Source organism: Acinonyx jubatus, chromosome C1 (assembly GCF_027475565.1).
Source record: "Acinonyx jubatus isolate Ajub_Pintada_27869175 chromosome C1, VMU_Ajub_asm_v1.0, whole genome shotgun sequence".
NCBI classification, from domain to species: Eukaryota; Metazoa; Chordata; class Mammalia; order Carnivora; family Felidae; genus Acinonyx; species Acinonyx jubatus.
In genome coordinates, this window is record NC_069381.1 from 64106159 (window position 1) to 64123477 (window position 17319).

Sequence of the window (17319 nt, forward strand, 5' to 3'; positions counted from 1 at the left end):
CTCCTGCCACTTCCCTCAGCACCAGCGGCTCCTTCCGGTCCCCTCCTCTCTCGCTGGGACGGGCGGGCGTCGGCGGCTGCAGGCGAGCTCACTACACCGCCTGCTGGTAACCGCGGCCCGTGCAGCGCGGGCGGGCTGGGGGCCGCCGAGGTCCGCCCTCGCCCCTGGGCGAGGGTTGGTCTTCTGAGAGCAGGACCCAGTTCCGTCCCTACTATAGTCTAACTTGGCCCTACCCATAGAGGAAAGGAGTCGTTGTAGTTCCGCTGTTGGAAGTCCGCTCCATCGTGCCCTCTGTGGTCTCTTGAAAGGTTTGTACACACTGGCTCCCTTAGCGATGTGGTCTCAAGCTGTATGTTATATATGCTCCTGCCTACTTCATCGCCAAACACACAGCCCCCTCGCTCACTCCTCTGGCTTTCTGGCTATTCCTACAACACGCAGGCTCTCAGACTTTCAGCTTGCTGTTCCCCCTGGATAGAACTCTTCAGATTTCTTTTAACTCGTTGATGTTCAATGCGAAGTTCAAGTCCCTTCTCGAAGGTCAACATGAGGCTTCCAGGCCACTGTATCCAAAAGAGCACACTTGCACCACCAGTCTTAACTCTCTTCACCTGCTTATATTTCTAAGCGACGGTTATCACTTACAGACTTTGTCGGTTTCCTGCCACCAAGAATGTGAGATCCATAAAGGCAGGGACTTTGTAACTTTTGCTCATTGCTATATCCCCAGACCTGTGTCAGGCACAAAGCAGTGTTTAATAAATACTGTGTTAAAACATGTCCCTAGGGGTGCCTGGCTGGCTCAGTGTTCAGGACCCACCTTGGGTGTACAGATTACGTAAATAAATAGAAATAAATAAATAATAAAACATGTCAACAAACTACATTGGGCATGCAGGAAGATAAAGCCCAATAAACATTAATGGAAATAAGTACTTCCTTTGGGTTGATTGTTACATTGACAATCCTACCATTTATGAGCAGTGGAAAAGCTGAACTACAATTTTCCCTGTTTATAGGAAACTTATATTCCAAAAATATAAAATCCAGTGATAGAAGCCATTTTAACTGGAGCGCTTATGCATTTGTCAAGTACTGCTTCATTGCTTTTGTTTTCCTTGTCTTTGGAACTTTTTTCCCAGGCAAATGAATGTATGTGCCTCCTTTATTTTTTTTTTCTGGTAAGTCATTAAATGTTGAATTGACTTTATTTGTTTTAGTTGAGAGTTTAACTCAAAATAACATCTGCTTCCAGACAAAAGGTGACAGATATATTTTTATATTAATACATCAACTTGCCTTTACTGAACCTAATTGGTTCCAGGCCCTATTCTAGGACTAGAGTCACAAAAATAAACAAGGTTTCCCTACCTTGCTCTATATGTTTTAGAGCCAAGTTCTATGTATAATAACCATAACAACCATCTCTTCTTGAGTCATATGTGGCAGGCAGTCTGCTATGTACTTTTTATCACTGATTCTATTTTAATCTTCCAATGTTCTAAGATAGATACTGTTAATGTTAGGCACCAAAATGTACTTCTCAGATACCCTTCAGAAATGAAGGACTTATTACCCAGTGGCCAGGAGTGTTGCCCACAGACAGCCATTAACTGTCAACCCCCTTCTGGTGTTGCTCAGTGTCACACCTCTTCCCAAGGAGGCCACATCCAAAGACTGATCAATATAGAGCCACTAATAGTATCTATCAGGATTGTTGGAAAGACTGGCCCTCTCACCTCAACTTGGGATAATTCTGGTGGATCATCCTATATGCAGAACAACTTGTATCAACTGTTGCATCCCATTAAGACTACATGACTGCTTGACTTCTTCTGCTGCCCAGTTCTTCCCTAACCTCAAAAATGATGATCCTAAGAGCATTTCCTAAAAAAATCTACACACTAATCACGTAAGTGTCTGCTTCTTCGAGAGCCCAACCTATGACACTATTCACATTTTTCTGGTGAGAAAATAGGCTTAGAGAGTTATGTAATTTGCATAAATTTGAACTGCAGAAGGCTCTATGTAGAGATATAAATATTGTGGGAACAGAGGAGGGTTGGGAAACGCTTTTTACAAGGGTTGGCATTCAGGTTACAGCATGAGTTTGCAAAGCAGAGAAAAAAAGACCATTCTCAGCTAAGGGAACTGCATGATTGAGAGTATGTAGGAATGTGAGAGGGGAACTACAAGTAGCCCCAAGTGGCTGGGTTCTAGGGTCTTTGGAGCAAGCACTTAAGGGGTGAGGGGGATAGACTAGTTCATTGATGGTAAAGAAGATGGCCAAGGAGAGAAAATTCTAGGCCTGGGTGTAGATCCTGGCCAAGCAGAAAGGGATAAGAGCCCCCCTTAGATCTTCAATTATCTAAGAGGGGGGAAAAGGAGCTCTCTTGCACTCAGAAAAAGAAACCACTGCCAAGCTCACTAGTGAAGGTCACTCCCTAATTATGATATATCCCATATGCTCTTGGTTGTTTTCATCTAGGATCACAGAATACTGAAGATGGAAGAGACTTCAAGATCATCTAATTCAGGGATTTGCACAATATTTACTGGAGCACTGGGATTCCTTTTACACACATAGTCTTCTGCCAGAAGCCAATACTTAATCCAAATAAAATGACTTAGGAATTGGCAACCACTGACATCTGCCTTTAAGGCACTGCCTCAGAACATGCTTAGAAAACCATTTATGTAGTTAGTTCATTCATTCATTCAATAAGCATGCTAGTTGCTGTACAAGGTGCTGGGGATACAGTAGTAAACAAAGCAAGCATAGACCCTACTCTTACAGATCCTGTAGTCTAGGGAGGGAGACTGACATTCAAGAAATAATCATACAGGCACACCTGTGTGGCTCAGTCGGTTGAGTATGCAACTCTTGATACCAGCTCAGGTCATGATATCATGGTTCATGATATCTGCACTGACATTGTGGAGCCTGCTTGAGATTCTCCCCCCACCCCACCCCTCCTCTGTTTGTTCTCTTTCTCTCAAAATAAATATATTTTTTTTCATTTTTAAAGAATCACACAAATACTGTACATAAATTAAAACTAGAGGCACCTGGGTGCCTCAGTCGGGTAAGCGTCTGACTCTTGATCTCAGCTCAGGTCTTGATCTCAGGGTTGTGAGTTCAGGCCCCTCACTGGGCTCCACTCTGGATGTAAGGCCTACTTAAAAAAAAGTTTCAAACTGATAAGCACCATGAATGAAAATTACAGGTGACTAATGAAAATATGTCCATATGCTCCAAAGTACATGTTCTGAGGTCTTTAGATAGAAGAAAAAGGGAAGGCTTCCTGAGGAAATAACATCTAGGCTGAATGAAACCAAAAGTGTGAATGTGCATTTAGGAGTTAGGCAGAAGGTATAAAACATTACACAGAGAGAGGTTGATGGAAAGGCCCCTAAAAACAAGGAACTACTACCACCAGAAATAAGCTGCTACTTTTACTGTGGATATATATAAAATATGAAATGTACCCTAATCACTTTCATTAGCTCATGCTTTCCATGTCATATCATTCAGAGATGGTTATATAATTTATTTAAACATTTTTCTCTTTGGGGGTATTAAGGCTATTCTACTTTCCTGCTATTACAAATTATTGGTTTGGTAAATGCCCTTATATCCAAATATGTATCTAGGTTATTTGGGAGGCTAAATCTCCAAGATTTAGGTAGCTGATTGAATTTCTTAGTATGTTAAAAGGGAGTCTAGGATTCCTGGGTTTGTGTGACCAGAGACATGGAGGTGTCACTGAAGACCATAGGAAATACCATAAGTAGGAGCAGGTTTAGGGGAGGAAATGATGTCTGCCACTAGGGTATACTGAATTTGAATTAACTCATACATCCAAATGAAGCTGCCCAGGAGTCAGTAGAATATATAGATCTGGGATGCAAGCCCTAGGTCATAACTACAGGTACAGATTTGTGAGTCTTCAACATACAAACAGAAACTGAATCCTGGGTTTAGATTATCCAGGAAGAGCACAAAGAATGAGAAGAATTGAAAATGTAGAACAAAACCTTGAGAAATTCAAACATTTGGAGGCAAAGGAAAAAAAAAGGACAATTACAGAGGAGAAGCAAGAGGCAAGAACAGTAAAAGAAAAACTGGGATAGAATAGTACCTCCAAAACCAGGGAGAAGGTAATTTGAAAGAGAGCCATCAACATTAATTAACAGAAATTTACCAGCTACAGATTTTGTGCCATACACTGTGGTAAGCACAGGAGTGAACAAGACAAATCCTTTTGGTGCTTACTGACTAGTGGGGAAGACGTTGTACACTGCCCAAAAAACCAGTATATTTGGCATATTTTTTTAAAATTATCCTTGGGGTGCCTGGGTGGTTCAGTCAGTTGAGCGTCTGACTTCGGCTCAGGTCACGATCTCGAGGTTCTTGAGTTCAAGCCCTGCATCAGTCTCTGTGCTAACAGCTCAGAGCCTGGAGCCTGCTTCAGAGTCTATGTGTCCTTATCGCTCTCTGCCCCTCCCCCACTCGCACTCTGTCTCTCAAAAATGAATAAACATTCTTTAAAAATTTTTTTTAATTATCCTTGCTTATTTCTAAAAATACTTATGGGGCTTACCAAAAAAAATTAATACAATAGACAAAATCAAATTTAAAATGATTAAAATGGGTAAGTTGAAGTAAAATAATGCACAAAAATACCTATTCTAGGGTCCTGAGCACTGCTTCAATTCTGGCATACCTTGTAACAAGGAAAAACAAGATCATTTATGACAGTGTCAGCATCCATAGGATAACAAACCAGTTGCTTAGGGGAGGCATTACTATTCCCAGTACTAAGATCAAAGATAAATTTGTCCCACAATTTATCAAAACAAGATTATGTCATATAGTGAACTGTATCCTCAACAGCTTCTTTACAGTAAATCCAACAACTAATTTTGTGGGACTCTTTATTACAACATCTCTCCACCTAGGCTGAAGGCAATTCTATTAAGCTTGAAAGAGGGCAACAGCATAGCCCAGGTAAGAAACTCTTAACAGTCTAATTTAGCAAAGGAAAGATTTGGAAATATTGAAAAGGATAAATGAATTATAACAATTCTTCAGATGATCCCCCCATTCCTTCATGATCCTCCATTCATCCTCCAGGGATGGTACAGTCCATAGATACTAATCTCTGGGATCTCAACTGACCACAGGAGCACTAAGTTAGTACTGGTTTCAACATTTATCACATCACAGATCCTGAACCACTTTCTTTTTCTACGATTCATTTATAGAGTGATGTTGAAAAAGTCCCTCAAAAGAAATCCTAGAATGATTAAATTGCCATTTTGCAACCTGTAATGAAATCATTGATTCAGGGAATACTCATCAGTAGATAAAATTATTAGTGGAAAAGTTGATCAGTACCTTTACAGTGGAAGAAAGAACGCTTTACTGGGTTCTGTCCATCTGAACCCAGATTAATCCTTGTAGCACTAAAGTGGAATAACCAAGTATGTGTGACCCCCTCCTGCTTTTCCCTTGCTTTACCAGATTGGTCAAATGTGTGAGATGGTTATATTGGGATCTCCCAGTGAATGGTCACCTAGTATTCAGGCCCCTATATAGTTCCTTCCCAATAGAGGATAGCAGAAATGACACTGTGTCAGTTCCAGACCTAACCGTTTAGAACCTTACAGCTTTTTCTTTCACCCTTTTGGAATCCTCTAAGTAAGGAAAATCAGGCTATTCTTGAGAGCAGCCACATGGAGAGGTCCTGGAGGATAAGATCCTATGGAGACCTTGATGGAAATGAATGTTGTGGCTCAGCCAACAATCAGCACCAAGGCTCCAGTTATGTCAGGAGCCTTTTTGGACTTAATAACATAGCATATCTGCCAGCTCAGTGCAGCCTCATGAGTGACTCCAGACAACCCACAGAATCGTGAAAAATAATAAATCATTGTTTTAACCAACTTTTGAGGGCTTTGTTATACTACAAAAGATAGTCTTCAACCTGAGTAGCATCATGACTGCTGTTAGAGAACTATACGTGCTGTTATATTCATGAACAGTTTCACCCTTCAGTGTCCACAGGTCCTATGGCACAAGTTCACATGGGTGAGAAAGAAAATCGAATGAACTTAAACCCAAAGAGCTTGTTTGATAAATCTATACCTGAACAGTTGCTATCATAATTATACGTTCATAATCTTGCCAAATGTACACACTTCAGACATGAGTTACTGAAGTCCTTACCCACTTAGCAATTAAAGCCATACAGAGAAATGGACTGGGATCCTGGACTTTCTGCCATTGATGACAATGTAAAAAGCCCTGTAGGATGATGTATCTGTCAGGGCACATTTTTTGCACCCAAAATTGGGAAGAGATATACAATTACTATGTACTTTGTATCTTTTGATGTTTATTTTTATTTTGAGAGAGAGCACATGCGCATGTGCAGGTGAGCAGGGGAGGAGGAGAGAGAGGGAGAGAGAATCCCAAGCAGGCTCCAAGCTGTCAGCACAGAGCCCTGCATGGGGCTCAATCTCACATACTGTGAGATCATGACCTAAGCCGATGTCAAGAGTCAGGACACTTAACCCACTGAGCCACCCAAGTGCCCCTGGTACTTTGTATCTTTTAAAGCATTTAGTATCACAACAACCCAAGATAGTAGATACTCATTTTACAGATGGGGAAACCAACATCAGGGAATGTGTCAAAGTTTACAGCTAGTAAGTGGTAGAGCCAGGATTCAAAAATGAGCAATTTAACTACATTAGATTGCATTAATGGCATTAATTGTTCATATCTCTCTGTATCCACACCTTTTGCCATGTGACTTTGCAGTTCCTCTCATTAAAAGTAGACTGTATTCCCACATCCCTTGATTCTAGGTTTCACCATGTAACTTGGTTTGGCCAATGAGTTATTAGCAGATAGGACACATGCAGAGGCTTGAAAACAACTTGCTCCTCTGCCATGAACAAGAGAACGTGCCTGGGTCAGCCTGGTGAAGGACACAAGAAACAGAGCCCAATTCAAGACAAATGAGTGAGCCCAGCCAAGGTCTCAAGACCTGCCTAGCCAACGCCCAACTTGAATGCAAATACATGAGTGAGCCCAGTGGAGACCAGCCACAGCCTGATTTGCTGAACTCCACAAACTTGTAAAATAACTAAATGTTTTTGTATACCACTGACTTTTTGTGGTTGTTATATAGCATTTTTGCACCAGAAGTTAACCAATACATTCACTGGACTCTAGAGCCCATTCTAATAACTATTTATACTGCTTTTTCAAACTTTTGAGTTTTAGGTGACTGACATATGAGCATATATATTTGGCACAGAGTTTTGATCTTGGGGTTGAGAGTTTGAGCCCCACATTGTATGTAGAGATTGCTTTAAAAAAAAAAGTGATAGCTGAAAGCAAGGGAGTGAGTGAGCCCTCTAAATAGGGAGATATGCGGAGGAAGAAAATGGATAAAATGCAGCACGAGGCAAGTTTAAAGAAGGAAGTTTCAGGATATAATAGTGGCTGAGAAACAGTAATTGGATTCTCTAAATGGAAATTTACTTGTGACTTCTGAAAGAAGCATAGATTTTGAAGTAAGACACATCTGGGTTTGAATTCTGACACTTAGTTGTGTGTACTTGGGCATATTAATCTGTGCCAAACATTTGCATTAGTAGGAATTCAGCATTAGTAGTGATTAGTAGTAGCTGTGTTATCATTAAAATAGTCTTAAACAGTGGCCTGGGTTTTTTCCCCTAAAAAAATAGTTTCTTGGGGCACCTGGGTGGTTCAGTCGTTTAAGTGTCCAACTCTTCATTTTGGCCTAGGTCATGATCTCACAGTCCTGGGATTGAGACCCACACTGGACTCCACACTGGGTGTGGAGTTTGCTTAAGATTCTCTCTCTCCCTTGGGTGCCTGCATGATTCAGTCTGTTAAGCATCTGACTTCGGTTCAGGTCATGACTTCACAGTTTGTGAGTTCAAACTGTGTGCTACCACATCAGGCTCTGTGCTGACAACTCAGAGCCTGGAGCCTGCTTCACATTTTGTGTGTCTCTCTCTGCCTCTTCCCCCACTATGCTCACTCACACACACTCTCTCTCTCTCAAAAATAAATAAACATTAAAAAAAAAGATTCTCTCTCCCTCTCCTTCTGCTCCTCCTCTGTACATGCACTTTCCCTCTCAAAAAAAAAAAAAAAAAGAGAAAGAGTTTCTTACCTAATCCCCTTACATGCAATCCTTCAAAACGGTAACAAGTATATTCAAACTTATCATCTTGGAGAGTTACAGGAGCAGCTTCAAAATACAGGGAAATTACCTCTTTCTGATATAATTAATCACACATAATCTTCCAAAGTTTGTTATGAAAATAGTAATGCTAATAATGAATGTGACTAATACTATCATCTGTTTCAAAAGAATTCATTGGGAGATATTATAAAGTGGTGAATAAGCACTGGTATGAAGTTACATTGACTGGAGTTGGGAGTCCCCATCTGCCACTTCTTTGCTGTGTAACTTGGGGCAAGCCACTTGATCTAAGTCATAACGCTGTAATAAGGATTAAATATAAGTAAAGCACTTTAGTAAGGTGGCTGAAACATCATAAATATTCAATAAACGACAAGCACTATTAAAAACAAACCTTTTTTGACTATCTCTTAAATACCAAAATTACAATAAACTCTGGTGATTCAGAGTTGGATACAACATCATTAAATCTGTGAAGAGGATCATAATGTACGAGGAAGAAGAAATCTGAAAGCTAGATACATCTTTTTAAAAATTCAAATACATCTTAATGCTGATGAATTAAGCTCGCTGTTTCATTAAACATCAAAACTTTAAGTACTATACCAAATGACTTATTTTGCCTACCTGTGATTAAGAAATAACAGGAAGACATTAATATTAACAAACTTTATACCTTTCACACTTAATATTCATCAAGTCAATTCAACACCCAAGTTACACATTTTAAAATCATTTTTATTGAACTAATTTTAACAACACTGTTTTAGCTGGTGGCAGTTGCCCCACACCAAAACAAACCATCATGAATGCTATTCAACATCCTCAAAGTAATCCAGTTTGTTTTTGTACTTGGAACATAGTTAAAGTTTTGACATCACATAATCAAGCAAATAGCAGTGCATACTATATTATCCAAAAAGACTTTATGCATTTCATTAAAAAAATCATTTTGCAAGTGTCTTTAGCTTTATCAACAATCTCATCAACACATTCCATACTTCATGCTCTCAAAATAAAAAGTGCCCTAAAACTAACTCTAAGTTTTTTACTAATATTAATGAATACTATCCAGGGTTACAGGAATTGAAGTTTAACCTTTTACAGTATAAGAGGCAATAAGTTACTGATAACTGCTGACACAAATTCCACTCAAACTAAATACATCCTTGATACATTCAAAAAGACATTTTGTAAATATTAATATGCTAGTTTATATGCTGCAGTGCAAAAGAAGTGACACCTTAACGTTTCCTGAGCTTTAGGAAATTACCATTTTTCTGACTACAACTTTCAATTTAAAATAGGCTCTTTATTATATGAAGCCATGTCAAAACTATACAATTAAATTAGGTTTCTGGAGAACTGAAATGATTGGTCAGAGTTATGGTATTTTAAGGTAATGAAAAAGTTTCCAAAGCAAAAGTATTTACAAAACTACAAAGGATACTATGGATTTGCATGTAGTATAAAGGTCAAAGATAACCTACTGATTACCAAATGATCACAATTATCCCTTCTCTTTCAAAAATATCACACTGAAAGACTTTACGGTAAGTTATCTAGCATTAAATATACCAACCTGTAGTATATCATACATTTTAACACATTCTTCCATAATGCCCAGTAAGAAGGAATAAGAGATAAAATATTAAAAATCAAGAAAATAAACATGTTTTTAGGAATGTTTTTGCATGTGTATGCGAGAGGAAATGAAAATGATTTCTCATTAGAACTCTCTATATCCTCAAAATTACAAGGACCGAGTTTCTACTTCAATTTTTTCTTCTGCTTGCAGACTATCAGGGTCAACATGAACAACTGGAGGTCGTAGGATAACTTCGGGCCCTCCACCATATATAGACTGTAGAAAATTCCATGTTTCTTCTGAAATCTGACCAGAATCTGCTCCTAAAATTAAGTGCAAACAGAATAATATTTACAATCCTACATATTCATATTGCAAAAACATTCATAATGTACCCTCCCCCTAGCATGAATACTCCAGGGATAACTGAGAACTTGTGGAACATGAATTTTCAGATTACCACCCCATATTGTTATAAGCTGCAACATATGGTCTGTCTTAAGTACTCTTTCCTAGCTCATACAAAAGCCTTAAAACCTTTGCTCAAATAACAGACACTGGCAACTTTTAGGCAAGTATTTGTCCTACTTCATGTATGAATTATATCATTGAGCTGCGTAAAAAATGTGGCACAGATGGCTAGTAATGATATATTCTTAATAGTGACAAATAGTTTAAATATTAGTCAAACTTACCTTGCCTGAGCATTACATTGCCACATTTAGTGACTGCAATTTTAGTGTTATCAATAGGACCTGGAGGATCTAAGTCAAAAGGAAAAACAAATGATCAAAATGCATACTTTTCAAAGGAATGCACCAAAGAATTACATATTTCTGTGCTTGAAATAGTTGAGGAATGTAACTATATAATCACACTGATTATTATAGTGAATTCTGAACTGTCTTCTGAGCTTCTTTTTGGGTCTTTTTGGTTCCCCCAAAACAAAACCAAGAAAGAAAGGGGGAGAGAGGCTCTCTCACTACCATCCAAAATCTCAATCTTAACTATCCATTTGAGGATCACAGGTTAAAATGCACTTTTAAAAAATAAATAAATAAAGTAAAATAAAATTCACTTTTAATACTATAAAAGAACAATTCTTTTGTAATTTAAAAAGAAATCATGTAGGGGTGCCTGGGTGGCTCAGCTGGGTAAGCATCCAACTTGGGCTCAGGTCATATCTTGAGGTTCGTGAGTTCGAGTCCTGGATTGGGCTCTGTGCTGACAGCTCAGAGCCTGGAACTTGCTTTGGATTCTGCGTCTCCCTGTCTCTCTGCCCCTCCCCTGCTCACGCTCTCTCTTTCTCTCAAAAATAAACATTAAAAAAATTATTTTTTAAAAAGAAATCATGTAATTCTCGATTTATTTCAGATTGTCATTATTTAAACTAAAAACATTACAAAAGCATTATAAAATGAAATGTTAAAATACATCCTTTTTTAATTTAAGGGGGAAAAACACCCATTTTCCCCTTGAATACAAAATATAAAAGGACAGTGCGTGTTCATTACTAAAATCTGAAGAAAAAAAAAGGCACAAGGAAGAAAAAATATTGTAATCCCATTACAGAGAGATAAGCAGGTTTAATATCTGTGGGGTTTTTTGCCTTTGCATATGTTTGCCATTTTTTTAAATATAAAAGTTTCAGAGGATGTATACAGTATTGCAACCTTTTTCATATATCAAGAACATCTTTTTACACATACTGTCACAAAAATTATTTTTAAATTTTTTATAATGTTTATTTATTTTGAGAGAAAGTGCATGCAAGTGGGGGAGGGGCAGAAAAAGAGGGAGAGAGAAGTCCCAAGCAGGCTCTGCGCCCTCAGCACACAGCCCAGTGTGGGGTTCAATTCCACAAACCATGAGATCATGACCTGAGCTGAAATCAAGAGTGAGACATTTAACCAACTGAGCTGACCAGGCGCCCCACAAATTTGTTTTTAAAGTCGACAAAGTAGTAATGGTTAAACCATTATGTAACCAATGTTGGGAAGATTTGTTTTAACTTTTCGATATTAAGATTGTAGACTACTTTTGTTCGGTTCCTCTATTCCTGCTATGAATATGCTATAATTCATGAAATAGGTTTAAAGCATTTATATAACCAGAATATAAACTAGACTGTTAGATCTTTTTCTCTTTTTCTCACTGGTATATAATCCCAAATGCATACAGATACTCAAAAAGTATTTGTTAATTTAAAAAAAAAAAATCAACAAAGAATTTCTTTTTTTTTTTTTTAAACATTTATTTATTTTTGAGACAGAGAGACAGAGCATGAACAGGGGAGGGGCAGAGAGAGAGCGAGACACAGAATTGGAAACAGGCTCCAGGCTCTGAGCTGTCAGCACAGAGTCCGACATGGGGCTCGAACTCACGGACCGTGAGATCATGACCTGAGCCGAAGTCGGACGCTTAACCGACCAAGCCACCCAGGCGCCCCAACAAAGAATTTCATTTTTCAGTTAACCACTTACCTCCATCTTTACCCTTCACAAAACTTTCCCATTCTCTAAACCACTGCATACTGATGCAATAAAAAGTAGCTGGAGAGTCCTCCTCTTGGAATGCTCTGTTTAGCTACAGGAAGAAAAAAAATCAGTCACCTAATATCTAAAACTTGTTTTATAGCAGAATACAACCATTCTACTTTAGCATCTGAGAAGGCCAGTTCCTCGTAAAGAATGTGATGTACATTGATGCTAAGTTATCTTAGTACCACAGTAACACTATAAATAAACAAGTCTAGGTTATGTCTCAAAATTTACAAGTATACACAAAAGGAGAATCCAAGACAATAACTGAAAATGGTCAAGGTAAGTCTTCAAAACAACAAATACTCTACATATTTATTAAAAATCAAATGTGTAAATCTTATTTAAACATATCATATCCACTGTCTACCCTTTACTTCTGCTCACTTGAGATATTAGTGGACATGTTGCTATTACAAACACAATGCTGCAATGAATTACAAGCACAGTGCTGCAAAGAATAATCTTGTACATGTCATTTCACCAACAATATACATATATGTATAGGACAAATTCCCAAAAGTGGTGGGACAAAAGTCCCTAAAGTTGTTCCATTGCCTCTTCTAAGGCCTAAGGAAATGAGTATGTGACTCATCTAGGCAAAACTCTACTAGAAATGGAAATCTTCAGGAGCGATCTAATGGTGAGAATGAAGTCACTCCAATGTCAATTTTGTTAGCTACATACTCAGAACTAGCCTGGATCCTAAAATTCTGGAGAAGTTGGTTATTCAGTTTTACCTTTTGATAAATTTCTTTTTTGCTTAAGTTAGCTAATGTGGGCTACTACTGCTTTCAACTAAAGAAGCTGAAATGATAGAAAAACTAGTATGAAAAGAAAGGTGGAGGCAAAGAGCTTGGGAAAGATGAAGGGTATCTGAAATTTATCTACCTGTATTCGTGTGGAAAGACAAGAGACTCTTAAAAATATTTCATTATGGGTAACTAAATGCCCATGGTACATACTATTTGAGGACAAAGACAGCCAAATTCAGATAATGTCTCTCCTAGAATCAAATCTAGTAAAACCCTGCCATTATCCCCAAAGATCCTTATAATAGCACAGAAGTACCTCCATGATCTGGCTCCATGATTTGACTTCATCTTCTAATACTTTCTTCATCATGTATTCACTTGTAGTCACATAGACCTCTTTGTTATTCCCAGAACCAAATATTTACATTCCTGCTTCTTAAAGCTTTTACATGGCCATCACTCCTTTTCACGCTTATCTGAAAACCTTCCGCACCTCCTTCAAGTCTTTGCTTACATGTCACCTTCTCAATAAAGGCCTATCTTGATCACCCTTTTTGAAATTGCACCTGACACCTCCCATCATCACTGTTCTATGTTCTAGTACACTGTTGTATTATTTTCCTTTTCCACAGAACTCATTACCTTTCAATACATCATGTATTATTTATTTATTAAAGTTATTTGAGGGCAAGGATCTTTCTAGGATATAAGATAGTTGCTTCCACAGAACAATGAAAGGCAATGAAAAACACTGTGGCTGTCTGATGGTTAACGAAGAAATCAAAGTATGTCTGTCTCAAGGTAGAGAATTAAAGTTGGGACTTCCTATGATGCACAATTTATCCCTAGAGAATGGAGATTTCTGAAATGTAATGTCAGATTGATTATACCAATTAAATACACTTAACACATAGCTTTATCAGGTTTGAATACTTTCAGGACTTCATTTTTGGCATTAGGATATTTCTTATGTGTCTAGGTGGGGTTTTTAAAATATTTAGTTAACTACAACCGCCTCATTAATTTAAAGATACATGTTGGGGCGCCTGAGTGGCTCAGTCGGTTTGAGCATCCGACTCTTGATTTTAGCTCAGGTCATGATCTCATGGTTTGTGAGTTCAAGCCCCTCATCAGGCTCCATGCTGACAGTGTGGAGCCTGCTTGGGATTCTCTCTCTCTCTCTCTCTCTCTCTCTCTCTCTCTCTCTCTGCCCCTCCCCAACTCATCCTCATGCTCACTCTCAAAAAAAAAAAAAAAAAACAAAAAAACACTTAAAAAAAAAGATACATGTTTTTTTCTACTTCAGGTTAATTTCTCTAAACTGTTGCCCTAATAGTTGTTCCTCCCCTCTAGTCTCTTCTAAAATAAATATGCAGTGCCTGGGTGGCTTAGTCAATTAAGCATAGGACTCTTGATTTCAGCTCAGGTCATAATTTCATGGCAAGTCCTGAGTCAGGCTCTACCCTGGGCTCAATCTCTCAGTCATCTTCCTCACTGGGTGTGGAGCCTGCTTGGGATTCTCTCTCCCTCTCCAACTGTCCCTCCCCAGTTGCTCACATGCTCTGACTCTCTCAAAAAAATTTTTTTAATTAAAAAAATAAAATAAATTTACCTATTAGAAAAACATTGGATTCTATATCTATCCAACATGTTGAAACTTCTGTTTTCCATCTGTTTATCCTTGTGTTTCATTTTAGGAGAAACTCTGCAAAACCTTTCAGTACACCACTTTGCTCTCCAGCATTATTTATACTGCTATTCAATCAACTCATCTGTTGAGTTTTGTTTTTATGATATAATATCTTTATGTCTTTATCTCTCTGAGGATCAACTGTAATTTTTTAATGTTTATTTATTTTTTATATAGCACGGGGGGGGGGGGGGTAGAGAGAGAGAAGGGGACAGAGGATCCAAAGCGGGCTGTGCGCTGACAGCAGTGAGCCCAATGCAAGGCTCAAACTCACAAACTGTGAGATCATGACCTGAGCCAAAGTCAGATGCTCAACCGACTGGGCCACCCAGGTACCCCCAATTGTGTTTATTTTAAAGCTTAATTTAAGAAATCACAATTCTATGGATTAGAAACTACCTAAGATAATTCCTTCTTTAACTGACCCACATCTCCTTATTTACTGCTGTATCCACGCAAAAACCTTTATGCTTGTTGCCTTGTACAATGCAGGGGACAGAATGCTGAGGTTATTATTGGTGTCTGCCACTTTCAAGCTTGAAATCTGTATGATATTTCCTGTGGCCTTTGGTTTGCTTCTTCAACCTGATCCTATCTACTTTTTCAATTTTTCAGAAACTCTACTTAAGTTCCAGTCTACCAAGGGCACCTATATTTGTACTCCAGTGTTAAGTTTTACACTCACACACTGTTTTCTTTTTTTTTGGGGGGGGGGGGGCGGTGGGGAATGCATGGGTGGCTTAATCTATAGAGCATCCAACTCTTGATCTCAGGGTTGTGAGTTTAAGTCCAACACTGGGCATGGAGCCTGCTTTAAAAGGGGGGGGGGGGGGAGTAAATTTATAGTTTTGCAACACAACCATAAACCAGTTTAGAATATTTCTGACACCCCAAAAAGTTCTCCTGCACCATCCTACAATCAATCTCTTATTCTCAGCCCCAGGAAACCACTGATGTACATTGTCTTCATGGTTTCCCACTTTTCAGATATTTCATATCAATGGAATTCAACATCACATAGCCTTTTCACATCTACTTTCCCCTGGCCTAATGTTTCTGAGATTCATCCATGCTGCTGCATGCATCAATACTCCAATCTTCTTTACTACCAGTAGTATTATTCCATTATAGAGCTATACATTTTGTTTATCCATTTGCCAGCCGATAACATTTCAATGGTTTCCAGTTTAGGTCAATTATGACCAATACTGCTATGACCATCTGTACACACGTTTCTTTTCTATTATTTATTTTTAATGTAAGCTTTACGCCCAAGATGGGGCTTGAACTCACGACCTCAAGTCACATGCTCTACAGACTGAACCAGCCAGGCACACCTGTGAACATAAGTTTTTGTGAACATAAGTTTTCATTTCTCTGGAGTAAATACTCAGAAGTGACACTGCTGAGTCACGTGCACGTATGCTTATTGAACCTAGAAGAAACTGCCAATCTATCATTTGGCATGTAACATTTTGCATTCCCACCAGCATGTGACGATTCCACTTGCTCTGCATTCTTGTAAGCACTTGATATTATCCAGTTATTCTAAGAATTGTGTGATGGTATTTCACAGGTTTTAACTTGCATTTTCCTAATGATTGCTGATAGTGTACCCTTTTGTGTGTTTACTAGTCACCCCTTCTTAGAGAGAATGTCTACTAAAATATTTTCCGTGGGGCACCTGGGTGGCTCAGTTGGTTAAGCAGCCAACTCTTGATTTCAACTCAGGTCATGTTCTCACAGTAGTGAGATCGAGCCCCACGTCAGGCTCACATTCATGGGAGTCACTGACCTTATCATGTGGCATCACCTAAAAGCTGCTGGCCTATTGAAGACTCAGTTTTTGTGCATGGGTGGCAAAATTTTGTGGGGTTGGTACTGTCCTCTGTGGTATGGTATATGCTCCAAACTAGAAATCAGTATATGGTATTTTCCCCATAACCAGAATACATGAGGCTAGATACCAGGTAAAGAAAGTACCTAATGACATACTCACAAATCTTTGCTTCTCATCTCCACAACTTTGGCCTCTACTAGTTTGGAGGTATTCAATTCCACAGGGAAACAACAATGGTTTTCTGGACTAAAAGTTGAAATACTCCTCTGGTTATGTATGGTTCCTCTAGTCACTGAACCAAGAGGCAGAGTGGGTTACAGTACTGGGTATTTAAAGGCTGAAATAAAATGGCCACTATACAACAGGAACAAAAAGGCTTATGTCTGAAAACCAGATTATACCTACTGTATTAGTTTCAGAGGGCTACTGTATAACAGATTACCATACACTTGGTATCTGAAAACAGATATTTAATCTTCCAAAGTTCTGGAGAACAGAAGCCCAAAATCAAGGTGTAGGCAGGAACATACGTTAGGGAAGATTTTAGGGGAAATTCTATTCCTTGCCTCTTAAAGTTTCTGCTTTGTGGCTATATATTCCAAGCTCTGCCTCCTGCCTATATATGGCTTTCAGCTCTTCTGAGCCTCTTTCTTC

At 38.7% G+C, this 17319-nt stretch overlaps 1 protein-coding gene across 5 annotated transcripts in view; it reads right to left on the reverse strand.

Annotated features, from left to right (window-relative positions):
• Nucleotides 1–8969: 8969 nt before the first annotated feature.
• Nucleotides 8970–17319, reverse strand: part of USP33 (ubiquitin specific peptidase 33) — a 61268-nt gene continuing 52918 nt past the window's right edge. For all 5 annotated transcript variants that reach the window (XM_027058828.2, XM_027058827.2, XM_027058824.2 and 2 more), the window contains 3 exons: nucleotides 12324–12426; nucleotides 10536–10604; nucleotides 8970–10163 (listed from right to left, as the gene is read on the reverse strand). In XM_027058828.2, coding sequence (XP_026914629.1) covers nucleotides 10006–10163; nucleotides 10536–10604; nucleotides 12324–12426 — 330 coding nt within the window. In that variant the 3' untranslated portion in view covers nucleotides 8970–10005. The remainder of the gene's footprint in view (nucleotides 10164–10535; nucleotides 10605–12323; nucleotides 12427–17319) is intronic.